The 18,858-nt window shown below is 38.9% G+C and overlaps 2 protein-coding genes across 7 annotated transcripts; one reads left to right on the forward strand and one right to left on the reverse strand.

Annotated features, from left to right (window-relative positions):
• The first annotated feature begins 96 nt into the window (after positions 1–96).
• mto1 (mitochondrial tRNA translation optimization 1) lies at positions 97–9,322 on the forward strand. 2 transcript variants are annotated; one of them, XM_032573995.1, is made up of 13 exons: positions 97–138; positions 1,485–1,687; positions 1,756–1,955; positions 2,231–2,348; positions 2,722–3,020; positions 3,113–3,225; positions 4,343–4,533; positions 6,169–6,299; positions 7,073–7,277; positions 7,837–8,005; positions 8,091–8,200; positions 8,407–8,564; positions 8,644–9,322. In XM_032573995.1, exons 1-13 carry the CDS (start codon positions 107–109, stop codon positions 8,812–8,814), a joined length of 2,100 nt encoding a protein of 699 aa, XP_032429886.1. In that variant the 5' UTR covers positions 97–106; the 3' UTR covers positions 8,815–9,322. The 2 variants fall into 2 exon arrangements, with proteins under 2 accessions (XP_032429886.1, XP_032429887.1); XM_032573996.1 differs by having other exon boundaries at positions 110–212.
• Positions 9,143–17,459, reverse strand: LOC116726998 (tectonic-3-like). 5 transcript variants are annotated; one of them, XM_032573998.1, is made up of 15 exons: positions 16,864–17,459; positions 15,696–15,810; positions 15,516–15,613; positions 14,697–14,824; positions 14,509–14,617; positions 14,050–14,162; positions 13,701–13,742; positions 13,521–13,595; positions 13,330–13,449; positions 12,482–12,583; positions 12,292–12,395; positions 11,050–11,197; positions 10,176–10,310; positions 9,381–9,604; positions 9,143–9,344 (listed from the first exon to the last, which is right to left on the reverse strand). In XM_032573998.1, exons 1-15 carry the CDS (start codon positions 17,216–17,218, stop codon positions 9,311–9,313), a joined length of 1,902 nt encoding a protein of 633 aa, XP_032429889.1. In that variant the 5' UTR covers positions 17,219–17,459; the 3' UTR covers positions 9,143–9,310. The 5 variants fall into 5 exon arrangements, with proteins under 5 accessions (XP_032429889.1, XP_032429891.1, XP_032429890.1 ...); XM_032574000.1 differs by having other exon boundaries at positions 9,143–9,339; positions 9,376–9,604; positions 14,697–14,812; positions 16,864–17,458; XM_032573999.1 differs by having other exon boundaries at positions 9,143–9,339; positions 9,376–9,604; positions 14,697–14,815; positions 16,864–17,458.
• Positions 17,460–18,858: the final 1,399 nt, after the last annotated feature.

Raw genomic sequence — 18,858 nt, forward strand, 5'->3', positions numbered from 1 at the left:
CAAGAATAAATTTTGAATAGATTTCAAATGATACGAAGTCATAGACACAAAAAAAATTGTGCGTGCGCCTATACGGCATGTATTACGGCGCTGTGCTCCAAACAGCATGGCAGCTTCCGTACAGAGCATTTGCGTAAGGTAGCTGGAGTTTCACATTAAAGAAGCCTTTTTTTCTGATTTGGTCTTCGTTTCTGTTGGATTCAAGTTATACAGTAAGCATAGCAACGATTTTATTTTCTGGTTGGCTAACTGTAAGTAGCTGTAACGCTTAATAGTGAATGTTAGTTGTGGATGTTCTTAAAGTTACAAAATATGGAAGCGAGTTACCAACACTAGTTGTATGTATGTGCGCTTTGTACCAACAAAGTGCTGATATTGTGGCTCCAATTCACTATTTATTGATTCTGTTTGTAGGATTTACTAGAAATGTACATCCACGTTTAATTTAAAGGTTACATACGGAAGTGGATTAGAGCACTAAAAAAATGAATTCTGACTATATATCAGAATTCCAAGATGGTTCGAAATAGTCCAAATTCTGGAGAAAAAAATTATGAATTCTCAAATTAAAGTATCCGGACATTAATCTCAGCATTCAAGAAGACAGTATTCTGACTTTCTCTGACAGAATTCTGGCCTTTTATCTCAGAATACAGAGAAAAAAAAGTCTGAATTCTGTCTTTGATTTCTGAATTCAGATCTCAGAATTCTTTTGTTCTGCTTTTTCTTTTTTTAGCTCTTCTAGAAATAGTATAATGACCTTGTATTTCCCAGGTTATTGAAGTATAACCTGGACACACATAGACATAAAAAATTCAGCATTGTGTATCAACAATTTTTCCTCACTTCACTTGTAAATGTTGATATAAACATTACCAGTCGAATATGTAATACTTTTTAACATATATAGAATGTCATATGTTAGCGTTTTGTATTAAAAGTGCAAACTAACTTTTGAAAAAAAAAAAAGTATTCTCATTGCATAGTCTCTACTGCTTCTAAAAACAACCCAAGCACTTAAAATAACATCCAGATGTTCTTTTGACAATATGTTAATGTTTTTTGGTGTCCGGAAAATGAGTTGTTTCAAAAACCTCCCAATTTTTAAGTCCCAGTCAGAACTGTACCATTACCTAGCAACCCCAGCCTGTCACCTAACGACGCAAGCTGAGCTCCAGCATGTTTGATCAGCTGGTCTTACTGCTGTAAGGGCTGTACAATGGCTGCTGGAAAACACAAGTGTTTTTTTTTGTTGACTTACCGACCAGAAACCACTTGCTGCATTCTTGTTGGTTGTGCAGGAAGCTTCACTTCTGCTTTTCAAAGATGTAGGCTTGTATAATTGTGCATCTTTTTACAGCCATTTTCATTTGCGAGTGTAAACATTGAGTTGGGTTATTTGCATAAATAAGAGACTATAGACTGATCCTAATCTGTTCAAGAAAGCATAACAGGTCACCTTTAAAGCTGCAATTCTTTGATAGGTGTATGTCTCACATGTTGACGAAGAAGCTGCCCCCAGTGCAGAGCGTCTTGTTCCTGGTTTCCAGGAGAGCCAGTCAGCTCTCCAGACAGCGGTATGATGTCATCGTGGTGGGTGGGGGCCACGCAGGAACCGAGGCAGCGGCTGCAGCGGCCCGAATCGGGGCAGAGACCCTCCTGGTCACACAGAAAATACAAACAATCGGTACGAAGAATGGGTTTATTGAGACTGGGTGAACATTTAGAGATCTCACTGTGCCTACTTCCTCACAGGCGCGCTGTCCTGCAACCCGTCCCTGGGCGGCATAGGTAAGGGTCACCTGGTGAGGGAGGTAGACGCTCTGGATGGGCTCTGTGGTCGAGCTGGAGACTGGGCGGGGATTCACTTCTCCGTCCTGAATCGTAGCAAAGGCCCCGCCGTGTGGGGGCCGAGAGCCCAGTTGGACCGGCAGCGCTACCGAGAGTTCATTCAGGTTCGCCACACACACACACATATACTGTATATATATATATATACTGCATATATATATATATGCTGGGCCAGACGTTAGAAAGAGGTTATAGGGGCTGTAACCCCACAATTTTGGGGGGGGGTGCAAAAATAATTTTTTTCTTTTTATGTAAAATTTACTTTTTTGAGCTTTACATTATGTTATAATCTCTCATCAAAAACATACCTGGAGTGTTGCTTTGGTTCTTTCATGTTTGTGAAATCTTTTAATCTCAGATCCAGTTGTTCTACCTGCAGGCAGAGCTGCTGTCCACTCCCAGGCTGAAGGTTCTGGAGGGCTCAGTGGAGGAGCTGCTGGTGTCGGAGCCGAACCCTGCAGAACCTGGACGCCACAGAGTCACCGGGATACGGCTCGGTACGCATCAGTCATTTTCCACATTTTATTCAGGGAGTCCTTCCTTCCTTCCTCTCTCCCACTGTCCCTAACTCCCATCCAGCGAAACCACAGCCAAGGGAACGGGCTTGGCAGAATAAACGGGGAAAGAAGACAGTGTTGAACTTCCTTCCTTCCTTCCTTCTTTCCTTCTCCTCCAGACAGATAGGCACGCACACGCACGCACACACACACACACACACATACATACATACAATGTTGACCTGAATCCTGGATCCCTTCAACATGAATTTGTTTTAAAATCTAGACTAACTTTGTTCTCTATCATATAAATTGTCAGTTGTATAATCTCAGGTCAGATTTTGTCACCATGGTTTCTTAATCCCTCCATCAGCCAATGGCAGCCAGCTGATCTCTGCCTCCTCCGTGGTTCTGACCACCGGTACCTTCCTGTCCGGCTCGCTCTTTGTGGGCCAGACCTTGTCCCCCGGAGGCCGGATGGGAGACGCCCCGTCGAGTTCTGGCCTGACCCAAACGTTGAGGGACTGGCTGGGTCTGAGAGTGGGCAGGCTGAGGACCGGAACCCCACCCAGACTTTTAAAAGACTCAGTGGACCTTTCCCTGGCTAAACTCCACCCGCCGGACTGCCAGCCGACGCCTTTCAGCTTCATGAATACTCACACCCGCTGCAAGGTCCAGTACGGGATTGGTTCTGACTCGGTTGGGTCCATCGGCACATTTTCATCATAATCACTGCAGATACTTTTATTTTGAAACTTCTGTAGCCGGAGGAGCAGCTGCCGTGTTACCTGACCTACACGACTCCAGGTGTAGAGAGAGTGGTGAGGGAGAGCCTCCACCTGAACTGCCACATCCAGCAGGACGCCAAAGGACCCAGGTACACAGAGTTCACCAAAAACGTATTTACACCCCCAACTGTCAGTCTGAGCAGCTTTCACTCACACAGCATTATGCTGCCACCACTGTTTTTCTAGTCATCAATCCCTCGTTGTACATTATCATCTGTGTAGTTATTATTTATCCTTCCTTCTTTTCTTCTTTTCCTTTCTTGTTTTCTTCTCCCCTTGCTTCCTTACTCTTTTCTTTTTCTTTCCATCTTTGCCTTAGTTTTATTCCTTCCTTCTTTTTCCTTTCAATCCTTTCTTTCTATCCTTCCTTTGTCCCTTTCCTTCTTTCTTCTTTGCTTTTTCCATCCATTTTCCCTTCCTCCTTTCTTTCTATCATTCCTTCTTTTTCTTCCTTTCTTCTTCAATTCTTTCTGTAAATAATCAAAAATTAAGCTCCTTATTTATTGTATTCCCTTTTAGCACTTATTGCATTTACTTCGTTTTATTTTGTATAATATATGACCAACTTCCGGTTTTTGACTTAATGCTTTTATTTTGATAAGAGAGCTTCCGTTGTTTATATTGTAGAACTGCAGCTTAAAAACAGAAAGGAACAGACAAGTTGCACCAGAATTGTAAAATGTATCTTGTGATTAGCGGCCCCCTTGATAGAGGCACAAGGTATGTTTATTTTGTAAATAAGGATATTTCTAATATTGATCGGTTGGAATTGTAAATTTGTTTTATTGTATACAAACACTAGGTCATAGTTTTGAATTGGAGTTGATATTTTTAGGAATGAATGTTATTTTTAGTTGATATGTTACGGTTGTAAGAGCGTGTTTTTGTAGCTTACACTGTCTTTTTGTGTGTGTGTTTGTGCAGATCTTACTGTGAAACTCAGGGTTTACTCCCAATAAACCTCACTGTTCATCAGTAAAGTCACAATCCCTCATTTGGGGGAATCTGCTACACTTTCCTTTAACTCCTTTCCTTCTTTCCTTCCCTGTGTATTTGGAGTGATGTGTAGCTCTTGTTTTCTCCCACCCACATTCTGAAAGCCTCTCAGCTGCAGCTTTAAGCTGTCAGCCTCTTCAGCCTCCTGCTGATTTTTGATCCAGTTGAACTGAAGCAGAAACATTTAATCTCTGTGTTTTTCTCTCACAGATATTGCCCCTCCATTGAGTCCAGGGTGCTGCGCTTTCCAGGAAGAAGTCACCAGGTGTGGCTGGAGCCTGAGGGGTTGACCTCTGACCTCTTGTACCCACAGGGTCTATCCATGACCATGCCTCCTGACGTGCAGCTGCGCCTCATCAGAGAAATCCCTCCCTTGCACAGAGCAGAGATCCACACTCCAGGTATGCAGAAAACCTGGAAAACCTGACCCAGAGCGGGAAATGGACGCCATCAGTAGATGCATCTCCATTAAAAATATACGTAAAAGGGCGTGCCGTGGTGGCGGAGGGATTAGCGCGACCCACATTCAGGCAAATGTAGCCTCGACGCGGCTGTCTCGGGTTCGACTCCCGGACCCGACGACGTTTACCGCATGTCTTCCCTCCTCTCCTTCCCCCTTTCCTGTCAGCCTACTTTGAAAAAAGGGACACTAGAGCCCACATAAAGACCCCTTGCGGGGCGATAAAAAAATAAATAAAAAAAATATACGTAAAACTTTGTCGATATTCCACTAATGTTAAAAAACGCACACAATTTTACAAAAAACAGTCTTCAGTGATTCCATAAAATAAGGAACACAATTAAAATCAAACGTGTTCGGAGGAGGATTAGGACCACTGACTTTTTTTTTACCCCTCCAGGGGGTCTTTTGTGGGCTCTAGTGTCCCTTTTACGAAAGTAGGCTGACAGGAAACAGGGAAGGAGAGGGGGGAAGACATGCGGCAAATGTCGTCGGGTCCGGGAGTCGAACCCGCGACGGCCGCGTCGAGGACTCAAGGCCTCCAAATATGGGTCGCGCTAACCGCTACGCCACCACGGCACGCCCAGGACCACTGACTTTAAACACAGAAATTTAATCTCAGAAGACTAAAGTCAGAATTCAGAGAAAAAAGTCGAAATTCTGCGATTAAAGCCATAATTTTGAGATTAAAGTAAAAATTCTGAGGAAAAAAAAGGCCTGAATTCTGAAATGAAAGTTAGAATTCTTAGATTAGCCAGATAATATTCTGAGATTATTGTCTGAATTCTGGAAATATAATCAAAATTCTTTGTTTAAAGTTAAATTTCTCAGGAAATAAATTCTAAATTCTGGTTAAGGTCACAATTCTTAGGAAAGGAGTCTAATTCTGAGAAGAAAGAAAAAATCTGAATTCCAAGAAAAATGTCAGAATTCTGCGATTACAGCCAAAATTTTAAGATTAAAGTCAAATTTCAGAGAAAAAAAAATTAAATTCTGCGATTAAAGCCAAAATCTGGAGATTAAAGTTAAAATTCTGAAGAAAAAAAAGGTCAGAATTCTGAAATTAAAGTTAGAATTCTTAGATTAGCCAGATAATATTCTGAGATTAACGTCTGAATTCTGGAAATTTAAATCAAAATTCATTGTTTAAAGTTAGATTTCAGAGAAAAAAGTCTAAATTCTGAGATTAAAGTTATTTTTTTAGTGGTCCTTATCCTTCTCTCTCTATATATGAAAAAATTAGTTCACAGTTAAATCATTAAAAAAAAACCTGCTGCGCCATCAGCCTCCTAGTCTTTTCTGCCACAGTATCATCATCCGTTTATTGATCACATATTTTGTATGATGCAAAATAAGTGCTTCCATTGCAGTTTTGTGAAATACCCCAATTTCAATACAGCAAATAACCTAGGCAAAACCTGTTTTATATATATATTTTTTATCAAAAACGTGTTTTTTTAATTGTCCTTTCATCAAACTAATTTATTTTCATAATTCCAATTTTGTGAAATTTTATGGTTAATACAAACGCAGCTGCTTGTTTTTTTTTTCCGTACAAACCTCCCGCTCTCTGCAGGTTATGGTGTGCAGTATGACTACGTGTGTCCCACCCAGCTGAGTCCCGCGCTGCAGGTGAAAAACACGCAGGGACTTTTTCTGGCCGGCCAGATCAACGGGACGACGGGTTACGAAGAGGCAGCTGCACAGGTGATTCCTGAAGCTCAAAAATAACTTACGGCGTTGGATAGAGCTGCATAATCTTTTAAATTAAATCCTCAGCAAACTGTCAATGGTTGGAAATTTGGAATTTCCAAGTAACAGAATACCTTGGAAAAATATTCAGAATGAAGTCCTTATTATAATCGCTTAAAATCAGAACAAGAATTACTTCAAACCCATATCTGCTACGAATAGGGATACAAGTTATCGATTGTTATAATTTTGCTCCAATATATCTCCTGCTTTTGTAGCTAAACCAATCAGCAATTTTTTAATGATATTGACTCGCTCCGCCATTAAGAACGGCTGAATGAGCGCTGTTGATAACATAAGGTTCTTGCAGATGGTTTCAATTTCTAAATAACTTAAAAGAGTTTGTCGAGTGCTTATGTTTTAAAATAGAAACGCATACAGTTCATTTTTGATCCCACCCGTGACTTTGTTTGGAGCGTTCCCGTTCTGGTGTGTCCGCCATCTTGAAGTCCCGTATCATTCCTGTTGGTGATCCTCCGCGTCAGGATGACCAACAGGGCCCTCTGCTGGATGGCAGCCAAACTACAACACCAAAGGAAGGTTTAACGGACGCCATTAGCTAATCGATCGGATCTAATTTTAATCTAATAAACCATTAATTGAAAATAAATAGTAAGTCAGTTACCTAGCTAGCATCCAACCTAGTTAATGAATAATTTTGTGTTTAACCGTAGCGATCAGACAGGAAGAGAAGAGGAATCATGTTTCTCCGTTGGTCTTCTGTACAGGGGCTGTGGGCGGGAGTGAACGCCGCCCGCCGCGCCCTTTCACAGCCTCCGGCGGCGCTGTCTCGGACGGAGAGCTACATCGGCGTCCTCGTTGATGACCTGGTGAGTCGAGGAGTTACCGAACCGTACCGCATGTTCACCAGCCGGGCGGAGTTTCGGACTTCTCTGAGGCCGGACAACGCTGACCTCCGCCTTACGATGAAAGGTAGCCCTCCGCATCTGACTTGGTTTCCCTAATAAAGCGCCAGCTAGGGCCCGGCGACATGGCTTAAAAATAAAATCTCGGTTTTTTTCATACTAAATCTAATTTTAGTCGATTATTTTTTTGCTTTTTTTTTCCAAAAAGAAATTACAGAAAAATATTTACAAAAAGTGAGTTTCATTTTAATCATCCATTCTGCGAGTTGTATGACGGAGCATTAGGACCAGGCTATGAACATTTTGGTTTTTGTAATATTATGACTCTGGCTTATAATTATATTCTTGTAATTTTACGGCTTTATTCTAGTAATATTAAGACTTTATGCTGGTAATATTTCAGCTATTATACTACTTTATCCTAGTAATATGACTTTAATCAGACAATAGTATTGCCAGAGTTAGACTTTATTGCAAGAATAAGTTAATTAAGACTCATTCTGGCAAGACAAAAAAAAAATCCAGATTTCCCAAAAGTTAAATCTTTAAAATCCAAAAATCTGACTGATGGAGAGAATCGATTTATCTGCAGCTCTGAACAGCATGTTGTTCTGCGTCTCCATCAGGGTTTGAGCTGGGATGCGTCTCGGCTGTGCGCCACCATGAGGCAGTTAGGGTGCGTTGCAGTCTCCAGAACGCAATAGCCGCCCTCCAGGCTCTCACAATGTCCTCAACCAGCTGGAAGAAGAAGCTGCCGGGAATCAGCATGAGCGAGAACAAGAACCAGGCGCTCAGGTGAGTCCTGTCGGTTCAACCAAAACTACAAAGGTTTCTGTAACATCCCCGGTTTATTTTTGGTTCTGGTTACTTTTCTTTCCAGCGGGATGGACCTGCTGCAGTACAAAGACGTCTCCTTCGAAATGTTGGCTTCTGTCTTTCCTGAGTCCCTTGCACCATACATGGAGTTCTCACAAAGACTCAAAATAGAGGGTAAAACCTGACTTCTGGCATTCCACGTTAAGAAGACGATCTCACTGTAAACCCAGGGACACAGGATATTTCAAGTTTATTCTCGTAATTCTAGTGACTTTCTCGTAATTTCATTTTTTCTTGGTATGGCCCAACTACTCCCTTGTAGGAAATAATTTTCTTCAGGTTCGAACATTAAATAATCTTGACTCTCGTCTGTCATGCAGCCGTGTACAAGCCTCACTGCGACCAAAACAAGAGCGAGATCAAGAGGATTCAGAGCGAGGAGAACATGTCTCTGCCGCAGGACATCGACTACTTCACTCTGTCCGTGTCTCTGTCGCAGGAAGTCAGGGAAATCCTCGACAGATTTCGACCGACCACCGTGAGTCTGAATTTTACTGCGTTTTGTGACATAAAGAAGTTAATTCTTTTCGTAACTTGTCGCTGTGTCTGCCGGCCAGCTGGGAGCTGCTACCCGTCTGGAAGGCATGACTCCTGCGGCGATCGCCAATCTCTTCAAGTACGTTGTCCTTACAAGGAGACAGGAGACCATGATGAGCAGAAAGCAAGCGGACAACGAGGAGGAAAGAGGAGAGGAGCCGTGCAAAAGAAATGCATCTTTACCTCAATAAGACAGACTGAGAATGTAAAGAAAAAATATTTATTCTGGGAAGATAAGAATAAAATACAAGACTTTCATTCAGAAGGACGAGGAAATATGTAATAAAATTCAGACTTTAATCGCAAAATTCTGACTGATTGAAATCCAAATAAATAACCAAATGTTCTTAGGTGTTAGTAAATTAATAATTATATAACTGTTTCTTCCTCGTTAGAGGATTTGTAAATCTGAATTTTAAGCCCAAAATGTCCCAAACATATTTGGTAGATTTGAGTTTTGAGACTAGATTTGCCTTATTGTGCATAAACAATTTAAACATTTCTGATTCTGAGAAAAAACAGAATTCAGAAATAAAAGTCAGAATTCTGAGATTAAAGTCAGAATTCAGGCTTTAATCTCAGGGATTAAAGCCTGAATTCTTTTCCATTGGCCCTAATCCTCTTCTGTGCATTTGTTATGTAAAATAGTGTTTTATTTTTGAAAAATAGCTGCACAATTAAAAAATTTCACGTTACGTTCTGTAACGTGAGGAATCCTAACGTGAGGAATCCTAACTCTGATAGCAGAGTTCCTAACTCTGATAGCAGCAACAGTGGGAACACCATTAAACTCCATGTGACCTTCTCAGCGCCGCAGCCGTTCGTATCAAGATGGCCGTCCAGCTCCGCGGCGCCTCGCATGAAGAAGCCGAACGGAAACCTCCAGTGAGGCTGAGGAACCCCTCTGGGGGCTTCTGGGTAAACTGTGGTTTCTACGAACGTGGCTTTGGCCGTCAGGGTGAGAGGAGATGATAACGGACACTAGAGAAAAGACAAATACAGATAAAATGACCCAAAAAGTAAATGTTTTACAGTGTCTTATACAATGGCACATAAGGGCCATTGTAGACAGAAAAAAAACTACATTTCTGCCAAAAAATTTCAGAAATTTTTAAATTAATCTTAGAGAATTTCTAAATAAGAATTTTGAAAATATCTTAGTTTCAAAAGTTAAAAGTGTTCAACTTCTGAAACTTTTCTGAGTTCAGAAGTCAAAAATTTTAAAATTTCTAAACTCAGAAATTTTGACATTAATCTCAGAAATTTTCTAAAGAAAAAGAAAAATTTCTGACTTTCAAAGTTAAATTTTTGACTTTTGGAAATTTTAAATTCCCACATTTTTTCTAGAAATTTTCTTAGATTAATGTAAAAAAAATTATTATTTTTTTGTGTGCAAATTTTCAGCTTGGAGCTCAGAAATTTTCTCATTTTTTATGACATTTCTAAGATTAATCTAAATGTTTCTAAGCTTTTTGGTGGAAATGTACTCCTTTTTAATCTCCAATAGCCATGATATGCTATCGTAGTTTTTAGGACAAGCGAGTTTCTGCACCTGGACTTTTTGACAGCGGAAGAGAAATTTGGCTCCCAGGATGTGGTTCTGAGGAACCTCGATGAATCCCTGACGAGCCCAAACAATTTGGATGGAGAAAGAGAGAGGAAGGTTGCAGCCAGATTCACATGACTCCTGTAGAAAGAGGAGAAAATGTTACAATAATTGTGATACAACTGCAGCCTCACAATGAGTGGAATAGAGATCACCTGAGTTAATCTGAAGTTGATTGATTGATCTCAATTGACTAACGATTAATTGATAAGCGGACATTTTCTTAAAAGCCAGTGTCAAGAGGGTCAACTGACGTCTTTCCATAACAAGAGGTCCTACATTTTTCGTTTTTAAAAAAGCACTTTTTATTTGATCATTCAGGTTTCCTCACATTATTAAACTTAGACAGCTCTCAAAATCAACCGTGCTTACTGACACCGTGTATTTTTATATAACATTTAAAAAATTTTCTGTTATGCCCTCTGATTTTTACTCATCACATTCTCACCTTCATAGCAAATCAGTTATTTCTGGTTGCTCCACCATTCAGCACAACTGAAGCTTATCTAGTGTTTATATTTCTATTTTCCCCCCATATGGCGCCCCTGGGGTGAATACTTTTTATTTAAAAGGATTGTGTAAGACCGAACAACAGAAAGTAGTTAGTGACGGTGAAGTAGAAGGAAAATGATACACGATTCTTTATTTTTAATTTATGAACAATCTAAAAAGTGTGGCATGGATTTCTTTCCCAACCCAGTTTACTTGAACACATTTTGCTCCAGTTTCAGCTACAAGTCCGATGCGTTTTGACTTCCAGCTTTGTCAAGAGGCTGACATTTTTTCCAAATTATTTTCTTTTCATCAAACTGATGCGTACCTGCGGATCGATCTGACAGTCCTGTATCAGAACTCTCGTCCAGTTCGGTTGGAGGCCCGAGTTCATGGCGATCTCATCTGGAGCAGTGGATCCTCGGAAGATCTCATAAATCTGTGAACGCAGCTCAGTGCAATTCTGAGTTTCAGAACTAGATGGCATAGGAGAGGAAATAAAATACTTTTTAGGGTTTTAGTTTGTTTAAAACTGGTGTTTTCTCCCTACAAAACCATTTCACATATAAGGATAAATTGGTGTCTGCTAGGCTGCAACTAATGATTATATTGGTAATCAATTAATCAAATATTTTGATGATTAATTGAATATGAAAAATTATGGACTCTGAAGATTTTTTTAAATTAACCACTTAAGCTTTTTATATACAATACTAAAAATACATGAAAAGAGGGAAATAATTCAATTATGTTTTTTTTCTTACTTTTTAAACAGGAAAATAAACAAACTAGTCAATATAAAATATGCCACATCAAGTGGCATATTTTGTTTAAAGAAAAAAAAATTGGGGGTTTTCAGATGAAAAGTAAAATATCATCATCATAAAGTGCAACTATGGCTGAAACGATTAATTAAATTAATTGTGATGAATCGATTATCGAAATAATTGTTAACTAATTTAGTAAGTGATTAATCATAAAATGAAGTACAGTTTTTTGTACAGTTTTGGCCTAATTACTGCTGTGATTATGTGTTTTTGATTATGTGTTTTTCTTCAGCAAATTATCTTTTTTTAACCAGTCTGTATATTTCAATAAACAATCAATTACTAAATTAGTTGACGATTATTTCAATAATCAATTCATTATGAGTGAGCCAACTAATCGCTTCAGCCCTGGTTGTACTGAGGTGATGTTTCCCTTTATGCTGATGATATTTTACTTTTCATTTCAAATCCCCAAATTTCTTTACCATCTGATTAAAACCATGTTGGTTTGTAAATATGTTTTAGCCAAAACTCAAGCGGCGGAGTTCAGATTTACTAAAGTTATGCAGTTTATTTTATATAAAATGCTTAAATTGTTAAATGAAAATTCTCAAAATATTTTATTAATCAATTACTAACATAATGATTAATTAGCAGACACCAATTTACTACAATTCTAACCCTAAATATGTTCAAAAAAGAAATAAATATAGTCTATATTCAATCCAAAGTTTACTGCAACAAAATGCACCAGTGGGTCACAAAAATATCTATATTTTACACTGAGCCTGGTGTCTGCTCACCTGAATGTGCAGCCATTGATGGTGTTGTGTGTGAAGAGGATGGACGATAGCCTGCTGGGATCGGAGGAACACCTGCCACCGTCTGACACGCCAAGTGACTTCAACTAATCCACCATCAAGGAAGAACGATGCATTTATGCCGATAATAATCAAACTTCTGACACAGCAGTTACTTTATTGTCAAGGATACCGGCTGCATTTCTCCGTCAATAAGCGCCATGACAGCAGATCCCTCGCTCAGTCCAACTGCAGGTGGTTTTGGTTTCACAGAAGTGGGTCTGGGTGTGTCCCGCTGTAACAGCATCATAGCAGACATCATAAGCTGCATTTCCAGAAACCATGAAAATATCCAAGAACTGAAATTACACAAATAAATGCGCTTAATGGAAACACGGCAATTTCGAAAAGAACCCATGCTTTTCGATGAAAGGTTTCGCAAAAATGCAATGAAAAGACTTCTTTCGCGTCATACGAGTCACGTGATCAACACCATGACGTTACTACTGGCGAAAATGTTGAAGATGACGACAGGAAGTAGTAGGAGGAGAGTGGTTTGTTTTTGTTGTTTTCTGTATTACACCAAACACTATAAACAATATTACCTAGAATTTCGCCGGTGGACTTAAATACAGTACAGAAACATTCTAATCACAAAATATAAACTACAACATGTCCATCTAATAGTGAAAAGTTATCCCTCTCTCATCAAAAGTCCGTCGATTTGAATAAAAACATCCCGCAGTGCCGAGGCTTCTTCTGCTGTTTTGGTTTAGCCAAGTAGGACGGACGACCGCCCCAAGATGGCCGCCGTATTTCCTGCGCTCCAGCAGGCAATGCGGGGACTACTCTTGATTATGTCTAGTAACATTGATCACTTGACTCCTGTGACGTGAAAAAAATGCTTCCGATACGACTGAAAAACCACCTCACCCTAGCACAAAAACCTTTTATCGAAAAACATACGTTCTTTTCATTAAGAACATTTATTTTCTTAATTCCAATTAGCTGAACTAATGGAGACGAAGATTAAACATTTACTTGAAATTCTACAGAGTGTGTCTGGAGCACCAGCTGCTGAAGAGGAACGTCAATCAGGGTGAAGTTGATGGAGGCGTTCGTCAGCTCCCCTTTGGGTGTGTAGTAAACCAAAAACTGTACCTGCAGGAAACAAGCACAGCTGAGTTTGAAGCTTCAGTACGGATTAAAAGCACATTTATGGGCCTACTCACCGTCTTCACAACATTTAAACAAAAGCCGTTTTGCTTGACAGGTGCAGGCCAGTCAGACAGCGGTGTAACAGGGACCTACAGATAAACAGCATTATTAATGTACTGCCATCTTTGTTTACACAAAATCATAAAAAAACAAACAACAACAAAAGGTTCTGAAACTGTCAGGTGTTTCTTTACCAAAAGATCTGATGTTATTTTCATGGTGTCCGTTGTTGGAACCTGTAACAATAAAACACAGGCATCAGTCTGATGCAAGAGAACATGGAGTATGTATTAAAGCTCGGCGATAAATTAATTTGATTTATTATTAAAATTTTTGGAAACCTGGATTTTTTTTCCACCAATGCATTTCTTGAGTTTCCAAAGTTCAGAGTGATGTCAAGGCAGCCAGGGCCACCATTTTGATTTACAGCTTCTATTTATTTGAATTTTAAATTCAGGTCAAAGTCTTAAATTTTATTTTTAAGCCATATCGCCCAGCTCTGGTGTGTATATTTTTAAAAAGTGTTCATCTGGACTTGCTGACCGTTACGAGACTCATGTTAAAATAGTAAGAGCTGGAGCTGAGATCCGGATCGGTGGTGCAGGACTGAGAGGTCACCATCCGGGTGCAAGAGAGCGACGTAGATCTCAAAAACTCTGAAGAAAACAAACACAAACATAAGTGAGATTAAAAACTCAACAAACACAGAAACCTCTGCTTTAAGATATTCTTTTTTTAGGTACGTTTGCAAATATAAAGAAATAAAAAGTGCATTTTAAAAATCTGGTCATCTTTTATTTGTTGAAGCACAGAAACCAACATGTTTAACAAAAGACGTCCTCTGATAAAATACTAAGTTTAGTAATGTTTGTTTCTCTTTCAAAGTTAATTAAACTCCAAACATAAAACGCTATCTGGCAGGTTTCCATCTGAGTCTATTTGGGGAAAGTCTGGTTCACTGTGTGATTCAGCAGTTTAACTTTTCATGCGGTGTGAACTTACTTGCAGGGTTACGGTTGAAGCAGAAGGAAGAGGCGGCACCAGGGGCCGGCTGATTTAGGAAGCCTTGCACTGAGAAGTTGTACCAACACGTCTGGATAAGATCATCAACCTAGAAAAACATTTTCTCTATCAAAAAAGGAAGAGAAAACACGTTCCCTGTACTCCCTTTGTGTAATGTAGGTATTTACCTGGTGAAAATGTCTCCTGTATGCTGGGATCGGATATTCTCGAGGTGAGAAATGGTAGACATCACCTGTCGCTGGAAACCGAGTCAAAGCAGGAAGAGACGGCGGTTCTGCTGCTGCTTCTGCTGCTGCTGCAAGATCGAAACATTTTAAACAGCAATTCAGGTTAACATCTTTATCTCTTATAAGGTTGAAACTATCAATCAGATTAATTGTGACTAATCTATTGTTGAAATAATCATCAACTAATTTAGTAATTATTTAATCATTACATTTGAGTATCCAGATGCAAAAAAGCAATTTTTTGAAAGAACAACATATTCAGAGCAGCAAGTAAGCCAAAACTGTACAAAATATGCATACATTTTGCATTTAAGATCAAAAAACAACTTTTCTATAAATATGCTCTATCCAGAACTCCTCAAGTGCTAGTTTTAGCTTCACCTGGTTCAAATTCTGTAAAAAGAAAAACATCTATCTCATATTAATCACCTCTTGCTGCTCAATTAACAAACGGTTTATCCAAAAATTAATCAACAGACCAACCCTGCACCCTAGTGATTTTAAATCAAGCAGAAAGACCTGAGCTGTTTTGCATTTTGAACAATAAAATGTTTATATTCTAACTTAAAAATAAATGTAACTATTTGTGTATTTTTAATGCATTTCTAATATTTTAGGAAGTAACCTTAAATGGTAAAAGGAAAAATCAGCAAAATATTCCAGTATTTTTTATCCGATCAATCTTCAAAAGATAATCACTGGAATAATCGATGACTAAAATAATCGTTACTTGCAGCCGTAATCACTTAATCCATTTACCTGCTGCCTGAACACAAAACAATGTGTCCGTCACCGTGACGAGTGATGGATCCACGTTGGCTCTGAACATCAGCCATTTTTCGATGCAAACTCGTTTCCTGCATCAAAAAAGCAGATTTTAAAAAAAAACCATTAAAGCATTTATGTAACACACAGGGAGGGAATGTGTGGAGAACCTACACGTCTTCTTTTGGACAGCCGGTGAAGACGGTGGTTAGGTTGGCAACATCACAATCAGCTGTGTCACAGCAGCAGCCGATGTCGCAGAAGTCAGGAGTTAAATCACAGAGACAAACTGCAAAAACAAAAAGATGAGTATTAGTCACGGGATTCGCTGTCAAAATCAAATACGAGACTTTTCATACTCTATGAATGATGAAGAAAGAAGTGATTACTGGTGAACCACAATCCAAACACTTGACTGTTAGGTTAATTTGTCTCTCTAACACATCGTTTGTTGTGTGTGAATGGTTGTTTTTCATTTATGGTGGCCTGTGAGGAACTGTGTTCAGTCAGAGGCTTCTTCAGAGTCACTGCAAGACTGACTGCTACTGGAGATTCTTCCTGCCCACAGCAGCTGCAACACTTAATTTCCCTTTTGGAAAAATTGCTTTGATTTAAAATGAAGCAAAAATTATTATTATAACCTAAACAGTAAAGATAGATGGCAACAGAAAGGTACAAAATGATTATAAATATTACTAAAACAACCAAATCTTGCATTTTGGGGGGAGATTTGGTGTCTTGGTATTTAATATTAAATCTGAAATGACTTCAAACATTAATGACTTTACACATAAATTTCTTCTAGCTTCCTTTTATGTAATGCAACTAACAGTTACACTTTATTTGAAGGGTTGTGCATAAAACTGACATGACGAACACTGTCATAAACACAACATAACACCTGTCATGAACACGAAGCAGTCTTGTGTTTGTGACTGCTGTCATGAAGTGTCATTGGGTAAATAATTATATTTTAATGCAAGGTTGCACTAAAAGATGCTTTAAAAGTGTCCACTTTGTATTATTCTGTAAATAATTACATTTTAAAAGCAAAGTTGCATTAAAATCTGCATTAACAGTCCATTAAAAGTGTCAACTTTGCATTAAAAGTGTTATTATTTACCGAATGACAACAGTCAAACCTTCATGAAGAGTCCTTAATTTTTATGACAGCGTCATGTCAGTCTTTTGCACACGCATTCAAATAAAGTGTTACCCAATAAATAAAATGGGGCAAAAAAAAAAAAAAAGATATTAAAAGTATAAATATTTATAGAAAATGTTAAACATACTTGAACTGTCAAACCAGCAATTACTATCCCTGCTAAATTGTTCTGCTTACTCTGTGGGTCGCCCTGTGATGACATCGGAGTTCGGACGGTGGTAGGAGACGGAGTTTCTGTGCCCAAAGTGGGATAAAGAGTGGCTTCCTCTGTGGCCCCCGCAACAGAGGGTGTTACGGGGGCCACAGAGGAAGCCCCCGTAACACCCTCTGTTACGGGGGCCACAGAGGACCCACCCCGGCTTACGGGGTGGGTCTGTTCACCCACCCCGTAAGTCGGGGTGGGTGAACTGAAAGGGCCCCCATTTGTTTGGCTGGAGATGGTAGAGTCAGTGACCACTACATCTGTGGCTGAGAGAGCCAAACGTCCACACAGGAGGAGGACGTGAAGTGAATTCAAACGGCTAATAATCATTTGGCTAGCGGAGACATGGTTCGGTGAACGGATCCGGAGCTAAATAGTTAAATCAGCTGTAAAAACAATGTTAGTTTTACAGCTTAGTTTCCGCTACACCCATAACGCCAAACATGCACTCTGTTTCATATATTAGTAATTAAGAAATTTCAGAAAATATCCTCCGAAGTAACATTTAGCTACATGCTAACCAGGCATCTCCAAGCAAGCTGCTTGTTACCAAGGAAGTTGTCGTCCCAACTTCCGTTTTACGTAACCGCTACCGTAAAACACGAATAAAGAAGCACTACATATCATGAGTGCATTATATCTTAAACATTATTTGAAAAAACAAACAAAAAACAAGAGAATAATCTTATAGATAAGAAACCTCTCAACCAAAATACTGAAATTAAATGGTGATGCTTTGTCCAATAAAATTGGTTTCATTTTATTTGGGCACTGTTAAAAATCTGATCATATTTAACAACAGTGTTTAAAGAGAGAAATTCTCTGATGACGTTTTTTTAAAAAACCTAATAAAACTGACTCTTCCCCCATTTTACATCGAAGTGAGATAATATTAAGCAGTACCTAGCAAGTTCTTCTGTCTGATTTCTAGTGATGACCCAATTAAAACATTTGGGATGATATTTATACTAATATTGTTGCTGTGACGGAATACCAATATTATTTATATTATATATATTTCCTTGTCTCTATTAACATTGCTAAAAATCAACAACACAGCTAACATTGCTTTTGTGCTTTAGTTAAACATTTTGCGATCATGCGGTCCATGACTCTCACATGACCAAGTAAAAAGGAGGTTTCAATTTGAAGGACATGTGGCATTTGCAACATTTTACTGCCTTAAAACAGACTATAGAATGTAATGAAGGCTGATATTTAATTCAACTTTCATTTAGGACTAATAAAGTATTTTTTAAATGAAATTAAAATTGAACATAATTTAATGTGTTGTTTAAGTTTTACAATATTTTACACAACATTATTGTATTTTTCTGCACGTCTGCAGGCTTTATATGTACAATTGGGGGATATATGTGTAAGAAAAGCGTGTCCATGATCTTCAGTTTATTCACTGTTACTCTCTCTTTTAAATTTTAATGCCTCCTTTCTGATGATTTATTGATGGATTTCATTTGACTGCATGTTTCCTCCCCAGAAAGCCAGACCAGCTCTCCTGGAGCGGCAATGGAAAGCAAAGAAAAACATCTGTGACCTGGTATTAGAAATATCCCTGATGTGGACCCGTGGAACCGAGCAGCTTTAAATCAGCCAACGCTCACAGAAGTATGCTTCACTTATTCAGCCTGCAGCCAAAAGGTAGAGATTTTGCTCTTAAAACACTGTTTTTATCCTTAAATTCTTTAGACGTAGCAGTTAATCTATTCAGCATCGGATATGTTTTTATTCTTTGCTTTTGCATCAAGCTTGCCTGTGCATGGTTTCACTTTTTTTTTTAGCGGTGTTGCACATAAAGCAATAATAAATAAATGAACAGATGTTATAAAGCAGGTCAGTGACAAGCTGAGTTTTTAGTTCGAGCTGAGTCATCAAAAGGAGCTGATTGAAAAAACATGAATGAAACAAATCTTATATTCCTGTTAGAAACCTCACAAAGATAACAACATTTT

Source organism: Xiphophorus hellerii, chromosome 10 (genome assembly GCF_003331165.1).
Source record: "Xiphophorus hellerii strain 12219 chromosome 10, Xiphophorus_hellerii-4.1, whole genome shotgun sequence".
Lineage (NCBI taxonomy): Eukaryota > Metazoa > Chordata > Actinopteri > Cyprinodontiformes > Poeciliidae > Xiphophorus > Xiphophorus hellerii.

What these genes read in the sequence shown, in the direction of transcription:
- mto1 (XM_032573995.1), top strand. Translation starts at nt 107, where the DNA reads ATGGCAGCTTCCGTACAGAGCATTTGCGTAAG. An exon ending in ACGAAGAGGCAGCTGCACAG is followed by an intron (nt 6,300 to 7,072) that starts GTGATTCCTGAA and finishes TCTTCTGTACAG; the next exon opens with GGGCTGTGGGCGGGAGTGAA. An exon ending in ACAAAGACTCAAAATAGAGG is followed by an intron (nt 8,201 to 8,406) that starts GTAAAACCTGAC and finishes TCTGTCATGCAG; the next exon opens with CCGTGTACAAGCCTCACTGC.
- LOC116726998 (XM_032573998.1), bottom strand. Translation starts at nt 17,218, where the DNA reads ATGATTATTAGCCGTTTGAATTCACTTCACGTCCTCCTCCTGTGTGGA. An exon ending in GTTTAAATGTTGTGAAGACG is followed by an intron (nt 13,450 to 13,520) that starts GTGAGTAGGCCC and finishes TGTTTCCTGCAG; the next exon opens with GTACAGTTTTTGGTTTACTA. An exon ending in TCCGCTGTCAAAAAGTCCAG is followed by an intron (nt 9,605 to 10,175) that starts GTGCAGAAACTC and finishes TCTTTTCTCTAG; the next exon opens with TGTCCGTTATCATCTCCTCT.